At 45.4% G+C, this 14,943-nt stretch overlaps 1 protein-coding gene across 2 annotated transcripts in view; it reads left to right on the forward strand.

Moving 5' to 3' along the window:
• pard3aa (par-3 family cell polarity regulator alpha, a) overlaps positions 1-14,943 on the forward strand; it is a 284,249-nt gene that overhangs the window by 177,229 nt on the left and 92,077 nt on the right. Inside the window, exons 16-17 of one of the 2 annotated variants that reach the window (XM_083668312.1) lie at positions 9,589-9,737; positions 11,267-11,311. In XM_083668312.1, coding sequence (XP_083524438.1) covers positions 9,589-9,737; positions 11,267-11,311 — 194 coding nt within the window. The remainder of the gene's footprint in view (positions 1-9,588; positions 9,738-11,266; positions 11,312-14,943) is intronic. The other variant, XM_083668313.1, reaches the window with a different exon arrangement.

Consider the following 14,943-nt stretch of genomic DNA (forward strand, 5'->3'; position numbering starts at 1 on the left):
TCGGTTAAACATACTGTAGGTTGTTAAGACTCATTTCCGACATTCACTTTCTATTTTAGTCCTTAGAGACAGCATCAAGATGTCTTCTTTTTTTCTTTTTTTTGGGTTGGGCAAGTTCACATCTCTCTCTCTCTCTCTCTCTCTCTCTCTCTTCTTCTTATGAATGAGAAGTTTTAGTTTGCATTGTTCGTGTGATGTCAAAGGTTTGTCGTTGTGGATTAGGACCACAGCACATGCCATTACAACATTCAATTACTCACACATGCTTGCAATCTCTATGTCACACACACACACACACACACACACACACACACACACATACACACACACACACACACAGACACACACATGCACGCACACACACACTGAGCAGAAGTGTGCTGCCCAGCGCTGCCTTGGGTTATACTGAATTATTCATGTCTCCTAAGCCTTACTCACATGCTACACACACACACACACACACACACACACACACACACACACACACACACACACACACACACACACACATACACCCTCACCACCCACCCCCCCACCCCCCCCTGACACACACACACATTTGCACAGCTGCTAAAATACCCTCAGACTCAGAAGCCTTACTTACTCACTACTGTATCTCACACACACACACACAAAGACACACACACACACAAAGACACACACACACACACACACGCACACACAGACACACAGACACACAGACACACATACACACACATAGACACACACACAGTGCCAATAGCCATGCCAGGATCTGGGTCAGCGGGACTCCAGTGTATTGGAATTGTTACTTTATTAAGAGCACACCGTAGCCGGGCCCTGTAATCATTGAATATGCATTGTGTGGAGCTGTGAAAGTCTCACCTCTGCCCATTTTATATGTATGTTTCCCATCTCTTCAGAGGGGCTGGTGACCAGGATTACACACCTTAGTGCATACATGTACAATGGCACAGCCCTTTTTTTCTTTTTTTTCTCTCTATTGTTGAAACATACCAATACAGAGGGACGTGGACCTCACGTTGTTGTGTTAACATGGCTGGCCACAAATGAAATCCCCATGTCACACAAGGCACATTAATGAAACAACCTAGTTTTCCAAGTGTGAGCGTGCATTTACACTATGTTTGTATTGGTGTGCGTGTGTGTGTGTGCGTGTGTGTGTGTGTGTGTGTGTGTGTGTGTGTGTGTGTGTGTGTGTGTGTGTGTGTGTGTCTGTGTGTGTGTGTGTGTGTGTGTGTGTGTCTATGTGTCTGTCTATGTTTTGCTTCTGTTTATGTTGCAGTTACAGTGCAAGTCGATGTTGTGGGTGGATTGAGTATATTTGTATAGCTTCATTGGTAGAACATTGCACCACCCAATGAGCCTGCCAGGAAAACATCAGTTGGGGAACGAAGATCTTCTAAGTCTGTGTCCATCAACTCTCACTACAGGTTCAGTTATTCATTTGACCCCGGGGCCAAATATATATTATATTAAATTCAAAATTATGTATATGGAATGCATTGGTATCTAGTCTGTTTTCTACACCATACATCATAAAGTATGATAAACTGCAGTCGCAGGGCACTTGAAATCCCTCATACGGTGGTAGCTCTCAAATTGAACTCTCCCCCCATGCTCCTTTGTGCTCCATTCTGTGGGCGCATGTCAAAGGAGATGGATGCTTGTTATTTGCTCTCAGATTAACCACTTTGGCACTTTGTTACCACCGTCAAAGTGAATACGTTTAGGCCGCCTATGGAGGCTTAATGTGATTGTGGGGTGTAGGGGTGCATGGCAGGGTAGCCTCATACCATACTCCTATGTTACTGGTTTATCTCCACCGCCGTAGACCTCTGGGTTGACAGGAGCTGGTGACCCCCTCACTCAATTAGACCAAGCACCATGAAAAAGCCAAATGAAACTCAGAGTTTATTAAGAATAAAACAGGTCAGATGGGGTCAGCCAAAGGCTAAAGGCATACCACACAGCAGTTTAAGAGAGTGTGTTGCAACATCCTGAAACAGCCACAGCCTCTCAAATAGAGCTGCTTGTGTCTATATCTACAACGCTGTGATGTTGCAACTCTTATATCTGACCTTGCTCATTCGACCATGACTCAGCGATGTGTGCTCTTGCTGGTGCAATGATGGCTAACCTTGAAGAAATGACTGAGGGGGACACTGGGGAATCGTTTTGCTATGGCTAGATATTATACCTTGCGGAGATCAGAGAGTTGCTGAAGATATAACATGGCCTCTTTAGTGCAAATAGGGGGGAGGAGAGGCACTGCATGTTAGAAGCTCACCTCTAACCTCCACCTCCCAACCCCCACCACCTGTACCTTCTGCTGAGAAAGTTCTATTTCTCATTGTAATGTCTTCAGTTCTGTCCACCCCTCTTCCATATGAAGGTTTCTCTTTCACCATCAACATTACTGTTGCTCCAGTTTACAGTACCTCAGCTTCATGGAGATGCCAACAACTATATCTGTCAAAACACAACCCTTTTGAAACTGTGCTCTCTTTCGTAATGCCACATCTTAACACAAGGCACAAACCTTCCCTTTTGTGAGGAACAAAGTTTTGACGCGGCATCGGCAGAAGTGACAGTTGCTTGCATACAAACTGCTGAAACAAACCCCCAGAAACCCCTGCATCCCAGTTTGAGTGTCTCTCTCTACCAAACTACAACACTTCGCTGCTCTCCTCTCCCTTTCCATCTAACAACAATATCACCTTGTTATGTTCATTGAGCTGTTCTAAGTGTGAGTGTAAGGAAAGGTGTGTGTGGTGTCGAGTGGAGGTGAGAGGCTACTCGAAGTTAGCACGGAGGTGCAGGACGGGCCGGGGGCAATTCACAGCACTGCGATCAGGTTGTGGTTTGCGCCGTGTTACACAACAGTAGAGAGAGTCAGGGACTATCAGTTACTACTCAGACCACGGAGCCAAGGCAGCTCCCAGCCAGATATCAGTCTGACACAGCAAAGAAAGACCGCCCGACTCCCCTTCACACGGCTGAGCAAAGAGAACCAAGTGTGTGTGTGTGCGTGCGTGCCTGCAGTCCCTTACCTGCAGAGCTTTTGTTTTACATAAGGCAGATATCTGTTTGATATCAACCCCTCTTTTTTTTAACCTCGCGTTCATTTTAATATATTAGTTTGCAGTATCGTTGTTATCATCCATGTTCACAAAGGAAGCTCTCCTGAGAAGGTGGAAAGCATTGTGAAAGCTGGTGTAGTGACAGAAGAAGTGTGTGTGTGTGTGTGTGTGTGTGTGTGTGTGTGTGTGTGTGTGTGTGTGTGTGTGTGTGTGTGTGTGTGTGTGTGCTGGGTGGTGTCTGTGTTATAGCACAGCTCGTTGCTCTGTGCGTACGCTGCTTTGATTCAGCGTTACCTGACTATCTTGGAAAGGGTAATCACCTACCCTTTGAACAGCCTTAAGACAAGTGGCAGAGCCCCCTCCCCAAAGAAAGAATAACAATAGGGAGAGTGAAGGGATGAGACAGCAACAGTGAGAGAGAGAGAGAGAGAGAGAGGGGAGGGAAAGGGAGAGGGAGAGGGAGGCGGGGTAGAGAGGGGGAGATGTAGAGAGAAGAAGAGGGTGTAGACAGAGACACTGTCGAAAGACAAAGAAAAACATGCTACATAGTGAGACAGAGTCAGAGTCAGTTCCCTACTTTACCACTAGCAGTGCTGTAAACAACACTGCACAGTTGCTGTCCCAATGACATGGATGGAGTGGTGGATTGAATAGACAGAGTGTACTATAGGAGAGGAGTCAGTTCTGATTAGTGACTGGGTTTGTCTTCAATAGAGTGGAAGACAGAGAGAGAGAGAGAGAGAGACTGATAGAGAGATGGGAGAGAGAGAGATGGGAGAAAAGGAGAGAGTGCACTAGACTGTTTCGTCCCTGTCTCTGTGAGATGTCACAGGTGGATACATAATTCCTGAGACAGTTCTGACAGTCTGTCAAGTGGCAGAGCAGGAGACAGACTCCTAGATGGACACACACACACACACACACACACACACACACACACACACACACACACACACACACAAATTAAGACAAAAGACTAAACAAATATTACCTATTAGCATATATAGTGACAATCCTGCTCATGGACAGGAAAGCTGAAAAAACATTATACAAAAACATTGCCCAATACATATCATCTTACTGCAAAGCTTGGTAGATCTCCCACTGTTGTTGAGGTGACTCAGTATCATCAGTGATGTAAGTAGCATAAGTGTTCTCTTAAGTATGCGTGTATTGCCCATGCAGCTATTAGCATAACTACCCAACATCAGTGTAAACATCCCTCCCTGCTTCCTCTCCAGCTCGGTGTGTCTCGCAGTGGTTTAATTGCAGTCTTACTCTTCCTTAAATGCTAATAGTCCCCTCATGGTTTATGAATATTAACCAGGTCCCAGTGGTGTGCCTGTGCTACAGCGTGTGTGTGTGTGTGTGTGTGTGTGTGTGTGTGTGTGTGTGTGTGTATGTGTGTGTGTGTCTGTGTGTCTGTGTGTGTGTGTGTTTGTCTGTGTCTGTGTCTGTGTGTGTGTGTGTGTGTGTGTGTGTCTGTGTGTGTGTGTGTGTGTGTGTGTGTGTGTGTCTGTGTGTGTCTGTGTGTGTGTGTGTGTGTGTGTGTGTGTGTGTGTGTGTGTGTGTGTGTGTGTGTGTGTGTTCCCTCAGCTTCACTTAGCATTGCAGCCCCCTGCTGAGTCCCTTTGTGACAGGGATACAGGTGAATCTCTGCGGGCATGATGCCAACTCCTCACAACCAACCCCTCCCCCCCCCCCCCCCCCCCCGCTCTCCCATTCAGCCGAGTGGAAAAGTCACTCCACCCAAACTCAATTAAAGCACACAAACATAATGTGGAGGGAGAGAGGAGGAGGAGGAGGAGAGAGCGACATGAGAGCCATCAGAAAAAAAGACGTCTTAATTGCTCTCACTCCGCGCCCGACTTCATTATGCTGTATGAGATTACAGCAAATCACAGGTGTACCGGGTCCTCTGTGGTGGTTGTACTGCTATATCATGTGCTACCAGAGAGAGAGAGAGGGAGGGAGAGAGAGAGAGAGAGAGAGAGAGAGAGAGAAATATACAAATAAGAACAACTAAACGACTCCACTGTGTTATCATCTACAGGAAACATTAACATTTTTCTCCTTGCCATAAGTCGACATAAATCCTTTGTGTTTCAGTTAAAATAATGTCTAGTCTGTGTGAGTGAGAATGTTATGACTCAGACACTCTCCAGAACCATGGTTATGAAGACAGGAAATATATTTTCCTGCAATTATTCAAAAAGTCACAAGCACAATGCTTTTAGTATTACGCATTAAACCAAAACAGCTACAATACTGTACTGTTCCTAACCCTGACCCATGGCTCCAGCGTGTGTTGTGGAACCATAAATCCTAGAGATTCTCAAGAGAGTACAGTGCATTTTTCATCCACATCCTCCTGACAAGTGGAGTCCAGTTGTGGACATGGGAGCCCTTGAGGGCCAGTGCTGTGTGAAGGTATGGGCCAGCACAATGTGTGGGGATTGAAAGCCTGGCATGGCTGTCTGACATGGGGGGCATCCATGCAGTGAGCTGTGGCTGGGACTCCAGATGTAGAGACCACATACAGGCCCTTGTAGACCCTTCTTATCACCCCCACACCAGGCATCACTCCTCACCTCCCTCCATGTCTGGTGCAAAGAACATTCAGAACCTTTAAACTGGGCTCTTGCATGGCCAACCACTGGAGAACCATAGCTTTTCCCCCTGAGTGTACATTTTAGATTAGGAGAAGAAGGGAAGGGGAAAAAGAAAAAAGAGAAGTTGAGCCACGGGGGTAAATTGTGAGTGTGCAGGGCTTTTAACACGCACCGCTCACCAACACGGCCGACGTGTAGTTTGACACATTTAACTTCCTGTGAAAAAGAGGGACGAGATGTAAAATGCAAGTTAAGGCCTCAGATTTGCCTCTAAGCAATCCTCTGTGCTAGTTAATTTTAGATGAGGAGACTTTGAACGGCGAAGGAAGCATATGCTCAGAATGGTAGAAATAGCTTTTAAATGCTGCTTAAGAATGAGAAAGAGGAAATGTATTATCCAAATGAAATAGGCAGACTATCAAAACTAGGACACAGTCATGGACTTTTTGCGGGCGCGAACACTGTTAAAGTTTTATATCATAGTTTATATTTTATGTCTTGTTTTGGAGCTGTTCCATAGTTTGGTAGTTTTTTTTTTTTTATCTTTACAGGACCCTTTACACCTTTAATTCAAACATCCATTGTCCTCTGCAAATGGAGAATATCGATTCAGTTTTGTCTAGTTTGTTTATGTTTTGTTCATTCTTCTGAAGATTGTGAGGTAGCGGCAGTTCATTTCTTCTTGCAGATTAAATAAGTTGCAAACTCATGTATTTATCTTGAAATTGTGTTTTGCAGGGCCTCTATACTTTTTTGTGCCATATAATAAGTTAAAAGCTCCGAGACTGTTTCAGCTGGGAGATGTACTGTACACTGTATCAGCCTGCATGTGCAGTCACAGAGTGCCTGGGGTGGTGCAGCACAGAGACCCAGGGAAATGTTCTCACTTTACACTGACATTATTGCATACTAGTAATATTAATAGGAAGTTCAGCACAAGAGTGACATATGTTGAACAAGCTTTTTTCCCACTAGTCAGCTATAGAGGAAATTAAGTGTAGAAGTGCTTGATGTCCCCCTCGGTGTAAGGCATGAGGTTAACAGGACTTTAAGAACAAAGACGCTCATGAGACTAATAATATCAGGTTCAGCCACCGCGTTGCCAAGGGCAATGTAATTCACACATTCTTGAATATCTGCTGAGGGCTTGCAAGGGCATTGAATTGTAATCTGACATGTTTCTCAGAAATTAAATATAGTTCAAAATATATTCCAAGGTTTTGTTTTTTTCCATGAGGCTACAATATATGTACCATGTGCCCTGTGTTTCAATCTATATACCAATATGTTATAGCAGTTTACCTGTTAATCACAAGGTACAAAAGAGTCACTTATACTGCACACGCATGGACATTATTAGTTAATGAGAAAACAGGGATGCGCAAGCATGCAGACACACACACACACACACACACACACACACAGACACACACACACACACACACACACACACACACACACACACATATTCATCCGTCACATGGGTTTAAGGCGTGTGTGTGCTGAGGTTGGGGCCCATCCTGTGTGTGTGTGTGCCTGTGCTGGTGGCTACAGTATGTGCAGTCGGGATGGCGTGTGGTGGACCATGTATGGCCAAAGCTGCATGGGCCATGTAAGCTGACAGTCAAACAGTTAAGGTCAGGCAGCCTCCCAGCCGGCCTTCATCCTCCCTCCTGCTTTCCAAGGCCCACAACATCCCAGTGCTCAGTCCCAGCTCACTGTGAGCGGGCGTAAACCAACAGTGCTCAGACATTGCAGGAATAGGTGTTGTTGCTGCTGTGCTGTCTCTCCCCCTCACTCCAAATGCGCTCAGATTTGTGGGTTTGTCCTCCCGGAGGCAGATTCCTGATTCCGTCTAGCTGCGCGTCACCTTAATTGCCTCCTCGCTGCGTCCTTTACCTTTCTGACAGGCTTCTTCTGGTGCCTTCTCAGTGGCCTTGGTTTGGCATTCTCTTTGTGTTAAATCAGTTCAGACAACATTGGCTGTGAAGAGTGAATGGAATCTAAATCCATCATGAACGTCCACGTCTTTCTGCAGCCTCACTCGGAACAGATGACATTCAGGGAGTTTTTTTTGTGCTCTGATGATGAGTGGAGAAAAGTGAGGGATGATAAATGAATAATACATATGTGCTGTCTCTCCATACCCTCTCCTCCTCCTCCTCCTCCTCCTCCTCTGGTGGGTGGTAGTGGTTCTGGGAGGCAGCGTGACTGAGGTCTGTCAGGGGCGGTTAATGGCGGTGTGACAGCCCGCCGGTGACATGGAGAGTCTGTTGTTTTTAAGTGTGGTTGACCCCCGCATAAACATACCCATTGTTTATCCCCAAACAAATGTTGCCAGGATGCCGTTCTGCCGCCGACTGGAAGTGACATCACCCGCCCCTAGGGAGGGCCCCGCTCTGAAGAGAGTTAACTTAAGAAGCATCCTAGAGACACATGTCCTCATTCCCTTCTCTGCCTATGAATATTAAAACTACACTGACAGAAGAGGACCTCTGTCTAACTCAGTAAGGCAATATGTATTACGCCTTGGGTTGTAAGTGGAGAGACATTTGTATTGTTTTGTTGCTTGTGGTGGTGTTTAGCAGCATAATAGCTTTACACTGTTGTTTTTTTCTTATATTTTTTTTTCATATTTTCTGAGCATTAGGATGCATATGAACCTCTCCCTCTCTTTCTTTCTAGTGCAAACAAATGTCCTCTCCCTCCTCTCCTCTCTAATGACCCATTTGGTGCTCTGACCTCCCTCCAGTGTTCTCTCCCTCATCGTGACTCCGTCAGGTCACTGCTACACTGCCAGGCAACTCTCTCTTTGCATGGAGGAGCTGGGATTAAACGCTGTGATTAATGTGTCATAGCCTCAGTGTGCGCGTGTGTGTGTGTGTGTGTGTGCGCGCGCGTGTGTGTGTGTGTGTGTGTGTGTGTGTGTCTGTGTGTGTGTGTGTGTGTGTATGTGTGTGCATGTGTGTGCATGTGTGTGTGTGTGTGTGTGTGTGTGTGTGTGTCTGTGTGTGTGTGTGTGTGTGTGTGTGTGTGTGTGTGTGTGTGTGTGTTTGTGTGTGTGTTCACTCACACGTATGCATTTATCAGCTCTCATCAGCGGCCGTGTCTCTTGCCCCTCTATCTCCGCTCAAATTGGAAAATGTTCTCTGGTTAATTGCAAACATTCTCCTTGGCATGCAAATACTGGCCGGCAGCTCGCCTAGACTGCCCCTTTCTCCTGCTCCTGTCCTCTTTTCAATTAAGATCCAGACAGCGATAGAGGCGCTTAAAGGGAGCACGCTATGGAGGGCTAGGCCCCACCGCTGCCCCAGACAGGGGGATATTGAGTGGTTGTGACCCCACTAGAGCACCACCTCGCTGGGCATCACACCCAGACCCCCCCCCCCCCCTCCCCCTGTGAACTCTGTGGAGGTGGAGGTGTCCTTGATCAGAACAATCACTATAGAGCAGGCTTCAGTTAGGCTGTGTCTGGGGTTTGGACACTGAAGCTCTTTATCTTATGTACAGATCAGATACTCCTCTCACTATTGTGCTTTAAGCCAAGGTGTGAGGCGCAGCTTGAGTGTGAATATTAATTTAGATAATTTATCTCCCATTTCATTCTTTGTCTAGTCGGCTCATTGAAAAGCTCTTTATTATACAGCTATTAAACCAAAGGTGTAATGCAAAAGGTAACCACTATACATTTTTGATACACAAGCTTAATGTAACAAATCATTTAGAGGGTATTAAATTGTGTTTATCTAGAGTTGGGATGTGAATTGTAATGGATGTACTACAGTAATTTATGATATGTGTTTCAAACAGAAGTGGTGCTTATCCTGTCAGAGAGCCTAGCCACACTCCTCCAGCTGCAGTCTGTCACGTTCTTCTCCCCCTCTCTCCCAAAGCTCCCTCAGTCCAGACATGGACCCCGACGATTCCTTCCAGCGGGAGGGCTTCGGTCGCCAGAGCATGTCGGAGAAACGCACCAAGCAGTTTGACAACCCCTCTCAGCTGGAGATCATCAAGACGCGCAAGTCCAAGAGCATGGACCTTGGTAATCATGCACCGTGTCCACACTCTCCCCCCCCCCCCTCCCCCCTCTGTCCCCCCCCCCCCCCCCTTCCCTCTGTCCCTCACCCCCTGACTTTGTGCCCAGTGGCCCGGGATAAAATGTGGGTACTGTACATCCTCCTCTACAGCGACAGTGTCTAGGGATGGGCAGGCAGGGCGGAGGGCGGCAGAGGGGGGCGGAGGGGGCCGGGGGTGTTACTCTGACGAGGAACATGGTGAGAAGTCCTAAGAGCCACTCCCACCAGGAGTGACAGCCGCTGTGCCTCGGACCACTGAGTAATCATGACAGATAAGACACATTTTTATCCACCAAGTGTACAGAGCCTGGACCTGACTTCTGTACTCCAGAGACTTGCCATTTCACTAAACTCTTAGAAAGGTCTGCTGTCTGTATCCTTAGCCTTAGTCTGAAACTTCACAACAAGCTCAGTGCTCACCAAGCCCCAGGCCTTTTTAGGAGTGGGAGATACTGTAGAGGGAAAGATATGAAACACACTTACTTTAGGGAGATGGATGAGTTTCACTGACAGATAAGATCCATTTATGTCCCTGATCATTGTTAAGTGCATTATGGGTTAATATTAATTAAAAGGACAAATTAATTAATGGACATAATTGGAGGAAGCGATCAGATCTGATGAAGAGAGTGGACAGGAAGCCTCTATATCAATGTAACAAAGGTCTCATGGCAATCACACATTCTATCATGTTTAATCAAAAACCATCTTAATTGTGCAGTAAAGTGCTGTCAGCTATGACTTTTTAATGACAATTTGATGAGTGAGGAAAATCATTATAACCCCTCAAAATGAAAGTGCATGCTTTTGTTAAAGGCCTAGTTTAGTTCCTGAATAACAGCATTGTAGCAGCACTCTGAGCATGAAGATAGCCTTGTCAGTGATAGATTATTGGAAACTCAGGAAACCATCAGGCACATCCTGAATAGTCAGATGAAGCGTGGGGACGTGACCAGGCGTAACCACATGTCAGAAATGAATGGCACCTCCAAAGAGCTTTTCCTCACCAGCGATTTCAAACGTTTTTCAATTCCGACAAATCACCCTCACGTAGCTCCTAGCATGTTTAACAAAGCTGTTTTTCACTGAGACTCGTTTTATTTCTAAATAGGGTGTTTTTTTTACCTATTTCACCTATTCAATCTTGTTTCAGTTATTCTGTGAAGAATCTGATCAGCGCTAACATTTCATGACATTGAATCCCATCACGGTAAAAATATGCTAAAATGCCCGGACACCTTCAGGTTTGATTCCATTCATAGACGTGAAACAAGACTGAGTGGGGGATTGCTAAGCTCCTAAGCTCTTGAATTGCCTCTCACTCTTTCTCTGTCTCTCTTTCTCTCTCTCTCTCTCTCTCTCTGATATGCATGTTGGCTGACTCACCATGGAGAATTGCCACAGAAACACAAATAATCAGTTAGAGAGGCTGGGACAGCGTGCTGATGTGGAATGCAGGCACTAACCAATCACACTTGTTTATGCTTTTTAACAGTAGCAGACGAGATTAACCTCACCCCCAGCACAGAGAGAATGGAAGGTAAGCACCAATCAGGGCCCATTGTACATTACCACCCCCACTGGACTGGCCAATGAGTCAGCACAGCTACAAGAGAACCCTTCTCTAATTGGCTCAGGCTTTTGAGCACAGATCAGGGGGTCAAGAAATGAGTCTGGGAAGGGGGCAATATTCTCCTTGACCCCATTGCCATCTCAGAAGGGGATCGCCTGTGTTCTCTATTCAAATCCTGACCGATTATTCCTTGCCTGAGCAATAAATGCATGTTAAGGACGCCGTTCTGGGTAATTGCATTGAGATCAAAGAGTGTTTTCATATTGTAGAGAGAGGGTAGCATGGTGTTGAATAGAGGCTTGGCAACAGTTGTGGGAATCTCTGCCACCATGCTTGCTCTGTAGTGAATATGATGGCAGAACACATTCATTACTGTGAGAGGTGTGGGGTGGGAGGAGGGCAAGGCAACAGAGTTCCACTTTGAAATAGAGATGCTGGATGCCAGTTGGCCTCTCAAGCTGACTGCAATCAATCCGTCACTGTCAACCTGTGTGTTCTCAGCTCCGGTTGCACAATGTGTGTGTGTTCACTAGGATATGGTGAGAGTAGAACAATACAAACAGTAGTATTCTAGAACAATATCCACAGTCCTTACTTTGCAATGGTACCTTTTGCATACCAGTGAGAAAGACTTTACACACTTGGCAAACCACACCCTCAAAATGACACCCCTCTGGTGACCAAGAGAAATCATCTATGAGTTCAATTGAAGATAGATTTGTCTGAGGAATTCCTATGTCCTATGTCCTATGTCCTATGGCTATAAAACCTTTATTGTTACGGTCAGACCTAATGAACCCAAGCGCGGACACAGAGTCAGGACACGAATATAAAATAATAAGGTTTTTAATAACGGGGGCTGAGAATGGGACAAGCAGGGGAAAATGACAAACGGGGTATGGCAGGCAGGCAGGTAGGGCAGGCAGGCAGACAGGGCAGGCAGGCAGACAGGGCAGGCAGGCAGGCAGACAGGGCAGGCTTCCACGTAGGGCAGGCAGACAGACAGGGCAGGCAGGCAGGTAGGGCAGGTCAGGCGGGTAGTGCGGGCAGGCAGGTTGACAGGCGGACAGGTAGACAGGTGAATAGCTGGGTAGGGTTTCTGGGGAATAAAGGCAAGACGATCAAAAACAGAGAACAAACACAAGGACTAGTATCTAGAATACTAAAGAGGCCGAGAAGCGAGACTAACATGTAGAAACACTGAATAACGATCTGGCGATGAGTGGCTGGGAAGCCGGGGTTTAGGTACAGCACGGAGATGAGTAGATGGCCAGCAGGTGTGGAGATGAGTAGATGGCCAGCAGGTGTGTAGATCGGTCAGGTGGAGAAGATGAAGGGAAACGAGAACCGGAGCCTGGCCACGCCCACACACAACACACACAGACAGACAAAAACAGACAGGAGAGAGGGGGGCACTGGCACAGACTAGGAGGAAGTGGAGGGTGTGACATTTATTTTGAAGGAAGTCCTCCTGGATAGTAACATATACAAACTGTAATCTCATCATTATCATTAGGCTCTTTAAATCACAACTAAAAAGCCTGTTCTTTACCATAGCCTACTTGATTTGGAGTGGAATTGAATTGGGGAGAATAATGCGCCAAGTTTGCCACGTGAAACTTCTAATGTGGGGATTAATTGTGCTTGAGGAGGGGGACAACAGTGCAACGTATTTGTGTCCTCTCTATCATTTCAATAAACCATAGGATGGTGTCAATTTCAATTAAATTATCTAATCCACAGGCACAGAAAGTATATATATATATATGTGCTTGCAAAATAATGTTTTGTCCATAGTCCTATCAATCAATCATTCATGATGGCTGTCCATGGTGCTTATATTGCGTTCCGTAAGCTTTTAACTGTCTGCCAGAATCGACATGGAGCACTCAAGTATTTGCAAAGATTGTAACATTTGTTCCCGAAAGTAGCTTTGGTAAACCAGTCATCAAACATGTTCAAAATTGACTTCCAACAGCTGCGCTTCTACTGTGTGACTGCAACACAGTAGTTCTAATATCCAATATAGCACATCCTCCCTCTCACTTCTAATGGTGAAGAGGAAGGATTGCGAATAATTTAATTGTACTGCCATAAACTCTTCTGTAGTCCAGTGCATGCAGTAATATGACAATACAATTTTGAACTGTATATATGCTGTTATTCTTGGACTGGATCCATCAGTGAGGCCATTCTTTCTCATTGCAATTAGAATGCTACATTTCACATTATACGCATTTTGGCTATTTAATAGCAACTGACTCTTACAAGGTCGGCTAAATGAACCGAGACCATTAACCAGTGAAACATGGAGCACAGATAAGCGTTGCAGTGCTATTTGCTATTTTAATCATGCTACATGTATATGTTTTTCAGATATTTTCAGTGTCACTTCAACAAATGGCCATGACATGAGCAATGTTACATTACCTGATTAGCCTGCTGTCCATATACATCCATATAATATCCATACATCCATAAAATACTGATGCACGATTTCTGGACTTAATATAGCCTCTCCAGCGTGCAGGGAACATGGAGATTTGTGCGCCTAAAATATCAGATGAGAATGTGCATATCTAACATATTCATGGGACACACCCCTCCGTAACAAATGTGCAGTTGGCACAATGGTGCATACTGGGCTGGGTAAGGCAAGGAAATGAGAGTAGACTTGGTGTATATTTTACTTTGTGTCCACTTAAAACAACACACTTTAAACTGTGCTGAAATAAACCAAAACAACTAATTGAGAGTACATTGAATCTATGGAACCCCCCCCCCCCCCTCTGTAGGTAAGGGGAGATATAGTGAGACACTATCAAACACAGAGATACTCTGTGGCTCAGTTGGAAGAACATGGTGCTAACAACGCTTAGGTGGTGTGTTTGATTCCCGCTGGGACCATATATACTGAAAAATGTATGCACTCACTGCAATGTAAGACAAAAGCGTCAGCTAAATGGCGTATATTATACTGTACTATAACAATAGACCCAGCAGTAGGGCAGACTGTAGAGGTAGCAGCAGGAGGCAGCCTGAACACTGACAGCCTCTCACAGACTTGTCTCAGGTTGGGGCTTTGAGAGCATGAAGTCTTACACCTCGCCATCATGGGTAAGTCTGCCTGGGGGAAAGCACACTGTCTTCACTGTCTGAGGGAAAGCAGCAGACCCTTTTAGACCTTCAGAAAGCATTGGTGATGAAATTAGACTTTTTATTGGTATTTATTTTCTTCTTCTTTCAGATTTGTTTTGATTTAGTCAGATTTGTATACCTCAACCTACCATATTATGCTGTTATGATAGACAAAATATAAAGCGGAAATAGTATGATTTAGTGTATGAAATGTTGTATCTTTTGAAATATGGAGTCTTTTTAAAAATATTATCCAGTGAAGGAAAAAGAGATTAATTGATGTTAGTGAGTCACAGAAGAACGGATGAGAATAGCGCAAGAGCATAAAAGATCCACCTGTATGACTCAGCAAGTTGAAGTAGCTCTCGCGTCACACCCAATGCCATGGCAACCCAGCCAAATGATGACAACAGCTCTGATTGAGATGTTATCGTAAGTCGCAGTAATTGCAGACATATGTA

Source organism: Argentina silus (assembly GCF_951799395.1).
Source record: "Argentina silus genome assembly, chromosome: 1".
NCBI lineage: Eukaryota > Metazoa > Chordata > Actinopteri > Argentiniformes > Argentinidae > Argentina > Argentina silus.